General features: G+C 37.4%; 1 protein-coding gene across 3 annotated transcripts; it reads left to right on the plus strand.

The window, feature by feature from the left end:
* The first annotated feature begins 11,280 nt into the window (after positions 1-11,280).
* Positions 11,281-16,666, plus strand: LOC109211859. Of its 3 annotated transcripts, none has more exons than XM_019375445.1 (11): positions 11,281-11,541; positions 11,802-11,911; positions 12,036-12,131; positions 13,252-13,308; positions 13,444-13,596; positions 13,712-13,796; positions 14,370-14,460; positions 14,564-14,725; positions 14,969-15,079; positions 15,162-15,613; positions 15,745-16,666. In XM_019375445.1, exons 1-11 carry the CDS (start codon positions 11,496-11,498, stop codon positions 16,395-16,397), a joined length of 2,016 nt encoding a protein of 671 aa, XP_019230990.1. In that variant the 5' UTR covers positions 11,281-11,495; the 3' UTR covers positions 16,398-16,666. The 3 variants fall into 3 exon arrangements, with proteins under 3 accessions (XP_019230990.1, XP_019230991.1, XP_019230992.1); XM_019375446.1 differs by having other exon boundaries at positions 11,302-11,541; positions 11,821-11,911; XM_019375447.1 differs by lacking the exons at positions 11,281-11,541; positions 11,802-11,911 and adding an exon at positions 13,048-13,161 and having other exon boundaries at positions 12,046-12,131.
* The last annotated feature ends 630 nt before the right edge of the window (positions 16,667-17,296 follow it).

Raw genomic sequence — 17,296 nt, forward strand, 5'->3', positions numbered from 1 at the left:
AGAAAAGAAAAACAAATTGTCGGCCAACTTCGTGAATATTTTGACATATCAACTTTAAGAAAACCACATTTTGGCTAAAGACCAAAGTGAGCCCTAAAACAATTCACTCCAAGCTCCAATTGTCCTAAGGAGCTCTAGACCTTGCTCCATTCATGACTCAAATACGCAACCTTAGAGTCGAAGGTGGAGAGTATTTATCACTTAAGCAGTAAGGTCCCAGTGAAGGATAGGGTGCAATAAGGTCCTATTGACAACTCTTTTCTTCTTTTCTTTTCATAAAAGTATATTTTGAATCTTTTAGATAATTATAACCTACGGGCATTATGTTTACACAATGCGAATAAGTACATAACACGTGTTTATATATATAACTATGATAGAAAGTATGGTTTAATATAATGACCAGCATATCATGCATGTGGTATGTCATGGGCGGCTTTCCAGCCATGCCCTATGACCCCTTGGACGCGCCTCATGGCGTTCAGGCAAGCCTCCCAATGCCTAACGCCATGGACGGCCCCGTGGTCTTGGCCGCGCCTGTGCCCGTGTCGCCCAACCGATAGCCCTCGCCAGCACCCAGTCGCAGGCAGATGCCAACAGCACCGCGCGCGTAGACTCTGATGCTAAAGGCAAAGTTGTTGCCAACAGGCCTACTTCTACCTTGTAGGAATCTAAGCCCTTTCTATTGTAAATATAGAGTAGTTTTACTTCATGTATTTCCATTATGTCTCTCTAGCTTAGTTATGTCAAATCCTGTAACTTTGATTTATTTTTTTAAACATTATATAGGGGGGATCAAGCAAGCAAATAATTCTCTATATTGGTGTCTCTCCTCCTCGACACCGTGTTGCCTTTCTGTCATAGATTTTATTAATGCAATCAAGTTTTCTTTCATTCTTATTCTCTTTTATGTTCTCTTAATTGCTCTTGACATTGGTTTCCCGTACGACACCGATAGTCTCGTCTAGCGTATGGAGGGGAACCCAATTGTCAGATAGTAACCTCACGGACATCGGTTGCTTAGCCTTACGTTGCCCTTCCAAGGAATCTCAGGAAGCCGCCACGTAACAGTTGGTATCAGAGCCTAGGCAAGACATCGAACGAGGGAACACATTGTAATTACCATTTCTAACCATGGTGAATGATGGGGACCGCATTGCGGCCCTTGAAGAGACGGTTAACGTATTACAACCTATCGTGAATATGGTGCTTGATCTAAAAACCAACCTAGTGCAAAGGTTAGACGACCTGGACCGCATGATGCGACAGGCCGAAGGTGATACTGCCAACATCAGTCGCGACTTTGAAGGAGACCGGCGAACTGCATCCACAGAGGCAGACAAAATTTTCAGTAAATTCGAGGGCCCCCAACATGAGCGGACCGAGGATTTAGCCTATAGGGCACAAGAGGCAGACAGGGTGACTTCCATGCAGCAAATCATAGACAACTTGATAGGCTTGTCAACGCTGCACTACAACGCAGACATGGTGTCTGCTTCTAAGTCAAGGCACTACAAGACCTTGCACACACAAACCTTAATCCCACACAACATACTACATCTATCATGCCATCGTATGAAAAATATGAGAACCTCATAATCAACTCTGAGTCACAAGTAGAATACATATCCGTTCAGTCAGAAACCTTCCATTTGATCCCATCCAGTAGGAAATCACAATACTCAACATGCTCCTCTTGCCAGTAGGAAATATCCACCTCGAACCATGATAGAATTCATCGAGGACGCTTTGGAAATCCATTTGCACATAGCCAAGCTATCAGAACTGAATCCCTCTAACTCAACCAAGCCACGTAGTCACCAAAACCCAAGAGTACTGCCACAAAATACCTGTAAAGACTCACCACATCATAAGTACCCAAAGAACCGATCATATCCATTACGGTGCTGATCCAACCTACTACTACACTGTTATATTTCTCCGAGTTCTTTCCGAATTGCCTTCAAGTTGATACTTCTCCTCGCCATAATACCACGACCCTCAACCAAAACTCACCATACGAGACCCTAGCATAAAACCACACCGCCCTAAGGCCCATAAGCCGATGTATTCCTTCTTAAGAACCCCAAAAGTACAACAACCGAAACACCTACTCTGAAGAGACCTTCTGCGAATCTAAAGTCGTTTTTTCACCTTCCTAATACTGAAATGTATACTCCATAATGATATAGAAATACCGCGAGTCTCAACACTATCTAATGCAAATCTCATACCTTAGCCATATAAAAATCTAGAAAAATTCTCAATTGCTACATATAAATCTTGAACCCATTAGACCTTTTCGAGAGTCCTCCACTTTGCTCAACTCTCAATTGCACCACCCTAAACGGGCCGAACTATCTGTGCCCATTTAGCACGACAACACCCAAAGAAATAATCCACACATCTAAGCAACCGAGTGAATCCTACTCAATGTGCACTACATCCTTTACGAATAACAACTCAACCATTCAATATTTCCCATATACCCACAAAGTATAATACATCATGCATCCAGAAATTCCCTTGCTTAATTCATCCTCAAAACCAACATCTGCAAGTCATAACCTATCTACAAGTATGCCTCAGACTGAAACCACTACAACACATAACCACGCAATCAAATCGTTGATAGCAGACTCCCCCACTTGGCCCAAAGCCATAGATCAAAACACACATTAACTCACAATGCCCGTACTTTATTACTGCCATAATACCGCAATGAGATTCAACTAAATCTTTCATGAGCTCCTGTAACACAAACCATCTAATACTTCAAATTATCTACAAATCTCGCATTCACCCTTGTAACAGTCAAGCCAACTTCCACAAGTGATCCAAACTCAAATTGCAACACATATAATTCACTGGTAAAAGAGAACTCTCTATAAAATAACATAGGGATCACACAACCTCAGTACACCCCGCAGGAGATAACCCACATGCTTTGCCTCAGACTGACATCTCTCTATACCCTTCCACAGTCACAACTACTACGCAATCACTTGATCTTCCTAATTCTGAACTCATCAACAAGACATGAGAATCTAATTCATTCCACAATTAACCAGCATGAAAGGTCCTTTAACACATAACTCGAGATTATACGTCAAATCAAGACAGCAATCAAGCAGCCAATATTCCTTTTTTTACATCTCAAGCAAACTCTTTTCGTCATATTTAAACAATCTGAACACTTCCCGCAATCACATCATACTCGTTATATAGCCACCCAACCACTCATCGAGCCACAAATTCTATTAATAGGGACACTACCGGACTTATAAGTCCAAAAGCACGTGCTCACATAACCGAAATCTCCGTGCTCAAGCTACAGTCAAAACCCAGTCTCAAGTCCTCGAGACTAGCCCATCATCAGCACACTGAAATCACAACTTGCACCTCATCCATGGAATCACAAGCCATCGATGCACAGCTGATACCGAGCGCTCACATGCGCATACGAATACGTAGAAGGAATTCAAAGAGTTACGGTTCAAGCTGAATCAATGCAGCACGATAAGGAAAGAAAGACGGGAATTATATCTTAAATGTCTTGTAGCCTCTCAAAGATAGGTATGGACGTCATCATACCGATCCGCAAGATTCTACTAGACACTTGCTCATGACTTGTAGAACATATGAACCTAGTGCTCTGATACCAACTTGTCACGATCCAAAATCCAACTAGTCGTGATGGCACCTAACCCAATCCGCTAGGTAAGCCAATTAACAACTATCCAATTCCAATGAAATTTAATAAGACAATTAAGTAAAAGAAAATATCTAAATCTTATACATCCCCCACGGACTGGTAGTACAAATCATGAGCTTTTAAGATTTAGAGTTTACAAAGCTAGTGTAAAATAAATACATCATCTGTCTGAATTATACTTAAACAAATTTTTCTAAAGTCTAGAACTACAATGAATAAGAGGCAGCTATTACCGGAATGCAGGTACGTCTTCCATGCTAGCTCCCGTCATACACAGCAACGTCAGCATCCAAGTCTGCACGCAAGGTGCAAAAGTTAAGTATGAGTACAACCGACCCCATGTACTCAATAAGTAACAAACCTAACCTTAGGTTGAAAGTAGTGATGAGCTGGGACAAGGGTCAGAGTCCAACTCTAATAACCAGCAACAGTGCATAACAATATAGTAAAAATGGTACATGAAGTAACTCAGAGATATGATTCGGCTCATTGACAGTTACAAAAAAATAGGCATGCTTTTCAAGTATAATAGTAAATCCCAAAGCTTTCGCCGAAAATACCAAAAGTATGAGTAAATTTGAAAACTGTAATTTTTCCCAAATCTTTCAATCGGTAAATGTTTCATTTTCAAACGGAATGAGAAAAATACATCTCTATGCACACATGTCAATATGTATGAGAAGTCATGAATGACGTGATATCATACAGCATGAGAAAAATGAATCTTTATGCCTGTATGTCAAGTGTGTATATCGAATGCGATGCAACTCAGTGATAAAACCATATGCATACTCTCAGAGTATCAATTCACTCAGTCCTCCTAGTCACTCAATCCTCACAGTCACTCAGTCCTCACAGTCACCCAATCCTCACAGCCACTAGGTCCTCACAGTCACTCAATCCTCCCAATCACTTGGTACTCGCACTCAGTAGGTACCTGTGCTCACTGGGGGTATGTACAGACTCCGAAGGGGCTCCTTCAGCCCAAGCGCTATAATAGGCCAATCATAGCATGAATCAGTAATAATTGATGTGCCGTGCATCCCGATCCCATCAATATCCTCACAATCAGGCCCTCGACCTCACTCAATCATCAATCTCTCCAGTCTCTCGGGCTCACAATGTCGTGAAAGATCAACTCAAAAATAATGATGTGATGTATCAATGAATGGTAACAGAGACTGAGATATGATATATAGATGAATGCGTGTGATTGAGTATGTAATTTCAATATAAACAGATAGCTCAACAGCAGAAATGATCCTAGTGAGTCTCAACATGATAAGCATATAGCCTAGATAGGGTTTCTAACATTGACCACATGTCAATTACTCTAGCACATAGAGATTTCATGGATACAAATAAGATTAGGTAACTACACCGTACCATAAAAATAATTGAGTCATAATTCACACGGTGCATGCTCACACACCCGTTGTTGATACCCAATATTTTCCGGATCTTGCCAGGCAATTGCCTTTTTTCCACAAGAGATTGCTCTCCTCCGAGGCTTGAGAGCTTATTCCCTTCTTGTTCACCTTTCTTTTTCTTTACTTATTTTCTTTATTGAATGATTGACTCAATAGCTTTCTTCCTTCAATTAGAAAAGGGGCTAATGGAAACTCAGGAGCTTCACTCAGAGCTATTAAGCTCTTTGGGGGTTCCTCATATCTCTCAAATACACATATATACCTTCAAAATAGTGCATGAGCATCACCAAGTATTTTTCCATAATTTTTTATAATTTTTAAAGGCTTTTAATCAATTTATTCCTGCATTTTTATATAAATAATTATCAATTGCATCACAAATAATTTTATAATGATTCATTATTTAATTTTTCATTATATCCACATTAATCTTTAAATACTTTTATATATACTTATTTTGCATCCTTAGGCTAAAATTGCATATTTTTGCAATAATAGCCCATATATGTGCACAATTATATTATTTACACAAAAAATGACTTTTTATATTTTTATAATGTTAAGTAATTATTTTAAATCATTTTCATGCACAAGTGATATTTTTATTATTTATTAATTATTTTTTATAAATTATTTATTTGTTAAATTGGATATTTAAAATATAGCCCCCTAAAACCCCAATTTCGGACCTAGCCCACTTACCTACACTACCTAATTACCCCAGCCCACATCAAACACCCAATACCCAGACCCACACCCGTTTAAAATCCCGACCCAATTCCATTTCTAAATTATAACCGTTGATCTCTGAAGATCAACGACTCATATCACCTCACCCCTTTTTAATTATACCCATCCGCCCAAACCCTAATCATTTTTACCTCAACCCGCCGTCTCTATACACTCCCTCTCCTTCATCTTCTTCCTCTCAAAACCCTAGAGCCGTCAAGCAAACCTCCCTGATTCTAAACCCCAAAATGGAATCAATCCATGATTCCTTACCTTATTTGGCCCCTTCTCCTTACTGGCAACCCGATTTTGGTATTTCCTAATGGCTTGCCTAACATGGCAAGCATATCTTAAGAGATTCGAACCAAATCTAGTTCAAAATCCTTAACCTGTTGTGTATTATGTCTGTGTTCATCCCGTGTTCTTTGTGAGTACGATTGTTTTACGTATCTCTTGTGGATTCTTACTCAGCCCTAAAGGTTAGGGTTTCAGATTCTCTTTGATTCGAACCTAAACTGGTTCAAACTTTGATTTTTAGCATTATCTCGTCTATATTCACTCCATTAAGCTTGAATCTGCCTATTTCATCGTTAATTCATTTACTTACCCAAATTAGGATTTCAGATCTTCTTTAATTGAACCAAATCTGGTTCGATTTTATGTTTCTTTTGAATAACCTCCTGCTTATGTTCATTCAATTAAAATATATGATTCTTTGCCTTTATTTTTTTTATCAATTTTGTGGTTTACCTAAAATAAGGGTTTCAGATCTTTGATTGAACCAAATCTGGTTCGATTCTTGTTTTTTTTTTTTGAATAATCTTTTGTCTACATTCATTGTATGCATTATGTGATTCATTGCCTTATTTTTCTGTCGATTTTGTGAAGGTTTACCTAAAACTAGGGTTCAAAACTTTTACTGATTTTTCGATGCTCTTTTCTTTCTCATATGGGACTAATATTTTCCTTATTTCTGTTTAGTCTACCATGTTTCCTTTATTCCTTTACCTTATTTTACCTTGAAACTGATTGTTAATTGATTCCATATTATATTTTCCTTATTCTAAGTGTTACTCGCCTAATTACACGCCATTATTCCCTGATAATTTACTGAAGTCTGTATTATTTGTCCTAAACCTAGACTTCAATTGATTCTGTGATTAATTTCTTTCCTTACTTATGCGTGTTTGATTTCTTTCCGTATTTGCTCGCCTAATTGAATACTATTTAAACCCTTCTCCCTTTCCCCTTTAGACAGACTCGAACTCTATAGACTCTCACTAAAATTTAAAGTTTCTGGTTCTATACTCTCTCTGTTCTCTCGCTTACTACTGGTCTTGGCCGGCTGAAAGCCAAGGCCAAACATTCTGGACTCTCAACTTCGTGGTATTATTCTGGTTTCGCTCGCTTAACTGGTGAGTGACTATCCTTTGTCATACCATTTTTATATGTTCCTGATATGTGTTTATAATCCAGCATGTCTAAGATCCCTCCCCAAGCATGATTCTGCCTGTCTACATGTTTTTCTTTTAATCCTATGGTTAACACTGTTAATTTAGATTAGTTGTTTTGAATAATATGAATCCTTTTAAAAACTAGCTGAATGTTTAACTTGTTTATGCACACTGTTTGCTAATCCTACACTCTGAACTTTGCCTTTTTAGGGTACTATCAACGTGTAATTAGTTAATTTATCCTAACTTTACAGATTAGTTACTTAATTCATATGCCTTGTCAATTTGTTGCTAACATGTCTGGTATCCCTCTGAATTAATGTGATAACCTAACTGTTTTGCCTAATTACTTCTGTAATTAAACAAGGTTGTCCCAAATGCTAGCATTGAATACCTAGCTTAACTAGACTGTTAACCAGACTTCAACTCATTTGAATTGTGTGTTTGAGCATGAACCTTGCTTGTTTTCTGGGTACAATTCTGTCTGCAAGTTCCATGTCTTAAACTTTGTTTTCTTCTGAAATCAAAACTGTTTAAATCTGTCTCTCTTTATATTTTGTTGCTCTTTTAAAAGCTTCCACTCTTAGTCCCTTAGGTTCTATCCTCAACCACCCCAGTGTGAGCACTGCTCAGGGTCCATGTGAGACTCCTATGAACTCTGACGCACTGGGAACTGGTTCCTAATCTCTTTTAAAACATTTCTGAGTGTGTGGTTCTGGCGTGAGCATTGCCCTGGGTCCCTGAGGCCCTTGTGAACTTTGACACATTGGAAACCTGGTTCTACATGTGTTATGGGTGAGACATTTGTATTTGGCTATGCCGTACCTATGAATTGAGCCTCGAAGTTGATTGGTTTGAAGGCCTGGTTCCCAGGTTTATTTGGGCCTAATAAAGGCTCCCTATAGTGTATCTTATTACTATTATGTAATTCGTTTGCCATTCTGGTCTGTAATAACGCTGTAATAAACAGATTCTGGGGTATCTAGTAAAATCGGGGGGGGGGGGGGTTCTTATCTCCTTCTGTTAAAACTTGGTAGAAATCCTTCCTATAGGGATTCATCTATGCTATTAATTATGCTCATTTGTCAAAACTATTAAGTTCTACAATGTGTTTTAGAAATCCTACCTATAGGACTTTCATTGGTGATGTCAATTCTGCTTAAACTCGTACGGGTTTTACATGGTGTGTACATTAGAAATCCTACCTATAGGACGCATCAATATGTGTTAGCAATCATGCCTATAGGACCCCAATGTTTGATTCAATTGTTCGCTGGTGATGTGTACAATTTTTTCCCTTGTGCTTCTGGATAGATATCATGCCTATATGATTTAGATCAATTCAGTAATAGATATCATGCCTATAGGATTTAAACCAATTCAGTAATAGATATCATGCCTATGGGATTGAAATCAGTTTCAAACCTAGAGATCATGCCTATAGGATATAAGTCGGTTCAGTAATTAGAAAGCATGCCTATAGGATTAAAGGGAAATACAAGGCTATGGAACATGTCTATGAAGCTAAAATCAGTATGCATCTAGAAATCATGCTCATAGGGTTGAAACCATTTCGACTTAGATATCATGCCTATAGGATTTTACTAATTGGTTCTGAATACAATCGCCACTGTCAATCACTTAGACAATATGCCTATAGGACTTAATAATAATTTTGGATTCTGTAAGCATGATGCATTATTGTTTGAAGTACCCAGACGATATTCATTAAAATCAGTAGGCAAATAATAGGTCCTAATACTCGCCTAAGTGAAACTGCTTCTATATAACACTGCTCACCTATTTCTCGTATAGATATCCTGTCTATATGATTTTAAGATCGATAAAGCTTGTTAATTAATTGCATGCATTTGCTGTTTATGTGCAGAGGTTAACATGAACCCCTATTTGCTTTGTATTTGCAAGTCCTAACATGTTTTGTTTGTCTCCTAGTCTTTTACATTTTGAGCAACCTAGGCTTAGTTTAGAACTATCCCAAATATAGGTCCTAATACCTCCAGGGCCATAGGTAAGGGACGGGTAGTGCACGCATAGGAAATGCATTAGAATTGACTAGAGCGCTTTAGGTAACAACTTAAAGATAGTAATTAGGTAGCAGGAGATGATAGTCTGTGCCCGCTGAATAATATGAGTACCACCCTGACTCGAGGGAGTTACAAAGTATTATTTATGTTACACGGGGTGATTCTTTAGGCTAAAAAAATTAGGACCTCCCATCCCTTATTAAGTAGTTCTCTAGCTTCTTTATTAGACTAATTCATAAATTAAGTTCAGCCGGGACCCACCATTGTGGACCTCGAGGGGTGCCTAACAGCTTCCCGTCAAGGTAATTTCGAGCCCTTGCCCGATCTCTGGTGACGCAAACTGGTATAACATGAGTTATCTGCTCTAGGTGCCCTAAGGTACCTTAATCCGTTAGGTGGCGACTCTAACCAATTCCTTTTTCTCTACTCTTTCAAAGGAGTCATCAAAATATCGAAACCCGATTTTGCGAGACAAAAGAGGCGCGACACCCGTCACCTAGCATGTGTGTCACCTTAACACCAAACACATAACATGTGATTCGGGGTTTCATACCCTTAGCACCAAGTTTAGAAGTGTTACTTACCTCGAACAAGCCAAATCCAATACCCAGCAAGCCAAATGATGCTCCAAAAATGCCATCCCGTGCGTGCCGATCTCCGAACGACTCGAAACTAGCAAAAAGCAACTCAAATACATCAAATAATGCCAAAGGAAACAAACTCAATCGATAAAGGTCGAATCTTTAATCAAAATCCAAAATCGACCAAAAAGCCAAACCTCGGCCCGCGCCTCGAAACTCGACAAAACTCAGAAAATACGATAACCCATTCAATTACGAGTCCAACCATAATAGTTTCACTTAAATCCGACTCCGAATCGATGTTCAAAACTCAAAAATTCACTTTATGAAATTTTAGACAAAACCCACCAAATTTCACTTTGAAATCATTAATCAAATGCCAAAAACGAAGATGGATTCATGAAATATAACCAAAATTGAGTATAGAACACTTACTCCAATCTATATGGTGAAAATTGCCTCCAAAATTGTCCAAATCCGAGCTCCCCAACTCAAAATACGACCAAATGAACAAATCTTCGAAATTAAGTATTTTTGCTCAGCTGTTCTGCCTCTTTTGTATGATAAGCGATCCCGAAACTTGATTTTGATGCCTCCAATGGATTCCTTGTGAAATTTCAGTTAAGTTAGGCTTTTGAATGACTCCATTTGACCGTATGATGTAGGAGATATGTTGGTTTTAATATTTGGAAATAATGCAGATTTTTAAATAGAAAGTTAGTGGCAATTTCGTAATTAATCTGGAAAATCTGACAACCCAATTCTTAGTAAAATGAGCATAAAATCCTCATACGATGTCCAAATTCGATGGTTCTTTTTTCTATGGATCTATAATTACGATACGAATCTAATGTTTCAATTAAAACATAAATCGAAGTTCATATGTTCAATGTGATACCATTTATGCTTGAAGAAAACGACGTTGAAACATAAGAAAAACGAGCGCATCAACCAAAAGTTTTAAAAAAATAATTGAGATGGAGGTACAAAATTAAGTGTCTACTATTAGCAACTCTTTTAATATTTCGGTATTAGAAAAAAAAATCATGTTGTTGATTTAACAGCACAAAGCGCGGATATATGTACTAGTTTCGCATAAATCAAAGGACTCCTAACTTTATTAAAGAAATTCTTTTTCCGAATTGTTGAAAATTTCAATTGGGCTAATTAGAGTGCTTTTCTTGTCAACCGAAGTCTTTTTTTAAAAATCCATCAAATTTCCTCGTTCCAGTGGGAGGGACCCATCACTTTTTCAGAAATCATGTATATCCATTTAATTAATCTGTTCTCGTCAAAATGGCCGGTTCTTAGTCCTGCAATTGTCGGTCTGACTCGGAATTTTTGTGTTTATACTTTTTCTTTTTTCAGTGGAAATGCCACACACTCACACACGCAAGTATATGTTATTACCTGCTACATTTCCATCCCGTTGACGGAGAAAAAGTTGCAGAAGCAATGCAACCATATAAAGACATGCCATTTTATTATCTGCTTGAAATTGCAACGACCCATTTTCAGATTTCAGTTTTTTTAATTGATAAATGTGGTCTTCACATCCAAAGAAACAAAACCATGTTACTTCTAAAGGTAAATGTTAAAGTTCCCTATTTTTCGTTTTTTTTTTGTTATTCATGTTGAAGTGTGTGATCATAGTTTAGCGTCTCATCTAAAAGCATAATTTTAGAGGTAGCACCTTATTTACTTAATTATAGGACCTCAGTTACGTGTTGTGATAGCCATGTTGAAGTGTGTGACTATTTAATCTAAAAGATTAAACTATTAGATAAAGCATACTAATTATGTTTTCAACTTTTCAGAATTAAAAGTTGTATTTCTATTTACCTCAGGTGATGATGATCTGTATAGGGAATTATGGAAGGCCTTTGCTGGTCAATTCATGGATGTTCCTAGAGTTGGAGAGCAAGTGTACTACTTTCCTGGACTTCACATTAAGCAGGTAAATTTTCTTGGTCTTTTTTCAAGTACAAACTAATCTTGGTTTTGTGATTTTCCACTGGTTTGTTCACAATATTCAGAAAATGTTTTTCTTTTTACTATTGTCATTGGCTGTTTTTGAGTAGCTGGAGCAATCAACAAATCAGGAACTGAACCAAGGAACACCAATTTCAGATCCATACTTCAAGATCCTTTGCCATGTTGTTCATGTTCGTTTTCTGGTATGCTTGATCATTTGCAGCATTTATTTTTCCTGAAAATTTATAGACTTGTTTCATCGTTAAGCATTTTGGATTATGGTTGCCTAGGCTGTAGAGAAAAGTCCATGATTGATTAATGAAAGTGTGTAATGGCATTTTTGGCATTTTTAGTATCGCAATTGTCCCCAGGATTTTGTTCTGTTATATCCTGCAAAGAGGTGTAAACTTTGTTTGAAAATATGCCATTGCCTACACATGCGAAGAAAGTAGACGGATCTGAATTAGACAATATTAATAGTTAGTTGAAGTTTTTTGGACATAATATGCATTGGTTCAGTCTTGAACATAAATGATGTCTGATATGTGAGTATTGGTTCACAATGGGCTCAAAATCTTAACTTTTGTATATAGTATATACTAGTATAAATATTTCAGCTAGCTTCAGATTTTCCTCTACAGGTGTTTTTTGACTGGTCCGTTAGCATTAGAAATGTGAAGGTTAAGTCTAGAATTGCATTTCTCGTGATAGACAGACATGTTTTCCTGTTTCGCTGATTTATGGGAAGCTTCCAATCTTGTATTTCTGTTTCGGGGTGAATATTGGAGGATCTTGATTATGCAAATCAGCAACTATGATATTGAGGAATAGACTTTCTGCTATTATATATATTGGGATCATGTGCACATAGTCCTACGTTGGAGTCCTCCCAACGCCTGACAATTTCAGGTGAGGAGGTCTTTAGGAGGGGTATTAAATACTAACGTCTGCTCACTTTGCAAGAAAGAAACCTCAGGCTGTTATTGATCGATTTCTAATAGAAAAACAATGCAGTTCCAACTTGTAGATAAGCATTGGATGAGGAATTTGCATCATATTTTTGGTAAAAGGCGGACTCACAGTACCAGCTAGTTTAGTTTTGATTCCTTATTTTTATAGGAGATGTTCATCTGTTATTGACATGGGAATGAGTTAAACATCAGAAAACTTGGACGGATTTTTACAGTAGTTTCCTTAAGCATGATGCATCATGGATTGATAAGGGGCAAAACGGTTTGTAAAGATTTATGTTCTTAAATTTCAGTTTTATATGTAAGAAGATTTGTGGCTTATTTGTTTAGTGATAATTATTTTACTTTGTAGGTTGAGAACATCTCAGAAGAAGTTTATGCAGAAATTAATTTGTTGCCAAAACATGATGTAAGATTATTTTCAACTTTTCTTTTCTCTTTCTAACAAGAAGAAATCCGATTTTAGCAAGATCACCATGCTTGTTATTTTAAAGGGTTTATGTTAGATGAAACTTACTATTCAATCCACTGCTATACTCTGCAGCAAACAGAGCCAGTAAATCCTGATTTTTATCATTCTGAGATTCCAAGGCCCCAAATCCGCTCATTCTGCAAGGTTTTAACTGCCTCGGATACAAAAAGTAATTGGGGTTTGTCTATTCCTCAAAAAGATGCTGTGAAATGCTTTCCTCTTCTGGTGATGTTTCTTGTCTAATAGTTTTTAATTTGAAGAATTTTCTATTCATATTCCTCTAGAATCTTAATTAGTACTTGGCATTAACTTCTTTAGACTGTTATCCTTGTTCGATCAGGATATGTCTCGAGATAAACCTATCCAGGAATTAGTAGTGAAGGACCTTTCTGGCAAAGAATGGCGCTTTAAGCATGTCTTTGGAGGTAATACCTTTTCCCAACAGTACCATAGTAGGTTTTCGGACGGGCCTTTCTCAGTTTTGTCCGAATAGGTGGAGCATTATGGCAGGGCCAATCAGACTCAGAAGTTAGAACTGTCTTATTTTTCCTAAGTTTATCAAGTTAAAAGTTGCAAAAGCATCAAAAATTTTAAGTTGTTAAAAAGGGAAAAACTTATTTGCTGCATTGTAACCATCAACTTTTGTGTGCCATTCTGCTTCGATGAAAGTGTATATAAGATGTTATTCTTCTTTTGATATTTATTACTCTCTGGTCCCATGAAAAATAATTGGTTATAATATAAGGGTCATTGAATAAATTTTATACTTACAAAGAGAATAAATAGTACCATAAACCACACATCTTGAAAAATGAAATGTGAAAATAAATTTATTGAACTAATGGTCGAAGAAAAAGTTATTTGACGGCACAAAGTAATTAAGTGCTAATTGTGTCACAAACAATTGTTTAGGAGAATTAAATATTTGATTGGTTACGTGAAAGATTTTGCCCTTCTCTACTTTTAAGATAATGTCTTCTCTGCATAAAATTGAGTAGGCCACCCTCGGAGGCATCTGCTCACTAATGGCTGGAGTGCATTTGTTAATAGCAAAAAATTGGTTTCTGGAGATTTAGTTGTCTTCTTAAGGTATATTTGTTCCAGGTCTCTCTGTTGTGCTGCATTTCCTATATTAGCGTCTCACGTCTGTATACTGCCATGTGTATTTAAGTTAGTTTCATTTGCCCTGAAGGGAAGAGAATGGAGATGTACATGTTGGGTTTAGACATCTACTTTGTGAGAAGAGCTCAGTTGAAGCGCCAATAGCTTCCAGCTTAGATATCAAAGGAGTGCTTGCAGTTGCTTCTGATGCTCTTGCATCCCAGAGACCCTTTTCGGTCTACTGTAAACCCCAGTAAGTAGCTCAATTTATTGATGAACTAGAAATTGCATTTGCAGTGTGCTTTCTTCACTTGAGGAATTGGAACAGCATTTAAGAAAATATACTCAGGAAACGTCTGCATAAGTGTTCTCCGCTATAAGAATCTACTCTTTTTGTGACGCAGTAAGCCACCAAGTCACTGCGTTTAATCATCATGTGTAGATGCTATGGCTTAAGACACCTTTACCTTTTTTTTTTTGTGCTTAAACCTTACAGAACAAGTCAATTTATTATAAGCTTGAACAAATACCTGGAAGCTATTAACCGCGGGCTTTGCGTTAGCATGACATTTAAGATGCCATCTGAAGTTGTAAATTCTCACGAGAGGTATGGAATATTCAGGATTTACTTAACCAAAAACCTTTCTTGCTTGACTGATGTTCCATAATATTCGGTTGTGCTTTCCTAGTTTTACATGTATGACGAATGAAAAAGACCAGATGCATCAATTTTCACAAAATACAAATGTGTTTCTTAACGAAGATGAGGAACACATGGAAGATGCGGAGGCCATAGTCTACTCTCCTCCTCAAAATAGTATGACACCTTCGGGAATAGGGGAGAAGAGACACAGTGATCACACTGTATACATTTCTCCTCTGGAAGGCAATGTAGAGTCAAATTGTGGCACAAGAAAACATAATGAGGTATCAAATCCTGTGGAAATAGAAAGCATCAGAGGTACAGAGGAACCTAAAGCGATCACGTCAAGTACTTGGGATTTCAACCCGATTCAAGAACAGGAACTGGAGGACGCAGAGATAATCAAGGATATCCTTCCAATAGTTTCACAGAATCTCCCTCTTGATTACACAGTCTCATCAAACACGGACAATGATCACTTCCTGCCCATTATGCAAGGTACACCTCTTTATGTTGTGTCAAATGTTTGTTTTATGGCATAATCACAAGAATTTGGAACAATCCGAGCGATTAAGCATCTATCCGCTTCTTTCGAGTTTCATCAGTTGTTGACTAACTTGTCATTGTAGATTCTGAGGAATGGCAAAACTTTCAAGGAACAGATTTTCCTCTGCATGTGCAATCCCCTTCTGGAAACCACAATATCCAAAACCTTTCCAATAAAGATCAGCAGAACTCTTCCAAAGCCATGCATCCCACATCTATTTCAAGTCAAATTCCTTACGATGGACCTGGTCATGCTGACGAGAGAGTCCATTGGGAGGGTTATCATGTGGCTCGACGATATATCTCAATACTGAACAGGATTATCTTGCAGTACCCTAGCACGCTTTCAAGTTTCAAGGCAACAAGTCCCATTTTCCAAACAATGTGCTTGGAGATTTTGGCCGAGTTAGTTTACTTGCTCGGACAGTTCACCACGGCGAACATGGACATCAAATATCTTAGTGAAGCTAAACGTTACCTTCGGGACTTGAAACTGAGTGGTATTGAGATAGGCTGGCTTGAAAAACGTCTAGCGAAGGTTGAAGACATATTTACCATGAAAAGAATAAGCATACGGAGACAAGAACTCGTCCTTGGAATTGAAGACACCACGGCAACACTTAGGCTGATGAATGAAGAGCTTGGGTCATTAGAGAAGGAGCTTCAGAAACTGTCATCCAATATTAACCTAAAAACCCCTGCTGAACATCATCCCATATTAGAAGGTCTGTTGTGAATTTTATTAGAAAGCTATAAAATGGCTTAGAGGATGAGTTTTGTTTAGTACTTTCCTAACAGTTTCATAATAATTTACTCATCTTTTTAGCACTATGTCAAAGTACGATACTGTTGCTCTTTAAATACGGTTACTACTTACTAATGTTTGTTGTTTTTTCTTTTCTTTTGAAACAAAAAACAAGTAGCATAATACATTTTTGTAACATTCTACCTCAAATTGTGGCCTAGAGGCCAATTTCGGAATTTTGTGGGAATTGATTTTAAAACTCCAATGAATTGATAGTTATATAGATATATCTCCAGATGTATTAAGTAATTGGAATATGTTATGAAATACATATCATATGGATGTTCACTAATCAAATATAACTCTCACTACTCTTCTCCATTATGTAGATAATTCCTACTATTTTTCACCATTATAGTTGTTATTCCCACACGTCCATAACCTCCCCATGATCTTCCTCATGTTCTCAATAGTTAATACCATGTTCATGACATCCATTTGTATTACCTCAATGTCATCCTATAAATAGAGGGTTTAGACATCACATTGTACACACTTGGAAAACACTTGAAGAAATAAGAATCTCTCCTCTCTTTCTCTCTACATTCTTGTCTATTTGCTTGTTTCATATTATTATTTTGAGCTAAGTTTCTTAACACGTTATCAGCACGAATTACTATTTAGTTGGCACTTAGTAAAAAGGACGAAAAAGGCAAGGAATTGATTTTGAAGGTAAAGTTGTTAAAAGTGGCTGTTTTCTTCTAAGTTAAATGGTCCAATCCCTGTCACATTGGGCAAGCTTCAGAAACTACGTTTCCTGTATGAGTTATACATCTTTTTGCCTCTTTACTGTATGTTTGTTTTTTGTCTTCTTTTCTTTTAATTTGCTG

This window comes from Nicotiana attenuata, unplaced genomic scaffold, assembly GCF_001879085.1.
Source record: "Nicotiana attenuata strain UT unplaced genomic scaffold, NIATTr2, whole genome shotgun sequence".
In the NCBI taxonomy this organism is placed as follows: domain Eukaryota; kingdom Viridiplantae; phylum Streptophyta; class Magnoliopsida; order Solanales; family Solanaceae; genus Nicotiana; species Nicotiana attenuata.

Bases quoted from the DNA above. Each gene is read 5' to 3' on its own strand.
- LOC109211859 (XM_019375445.1), top strand. From the start codon at position 11,496: ATGTGGTCTTCACATCCAAAGAAACAAAACCATGTTACTTCTAAAG. The intron at 12,132-13,251 runs GTATGCTTGATC...TTTACTTTGTAG, and splicing joins TTGTTCATGTTCGTTTTCTG to GTTGAGAACATCTCAGAAGA. The intron at 13,797-14,369 runs GTAATACCTTTT...AAAATTGAGTAG, and splicing joins CTTTAAGCATGTCTTTGGAG to GCCACCCTCGGAGGCATCTG.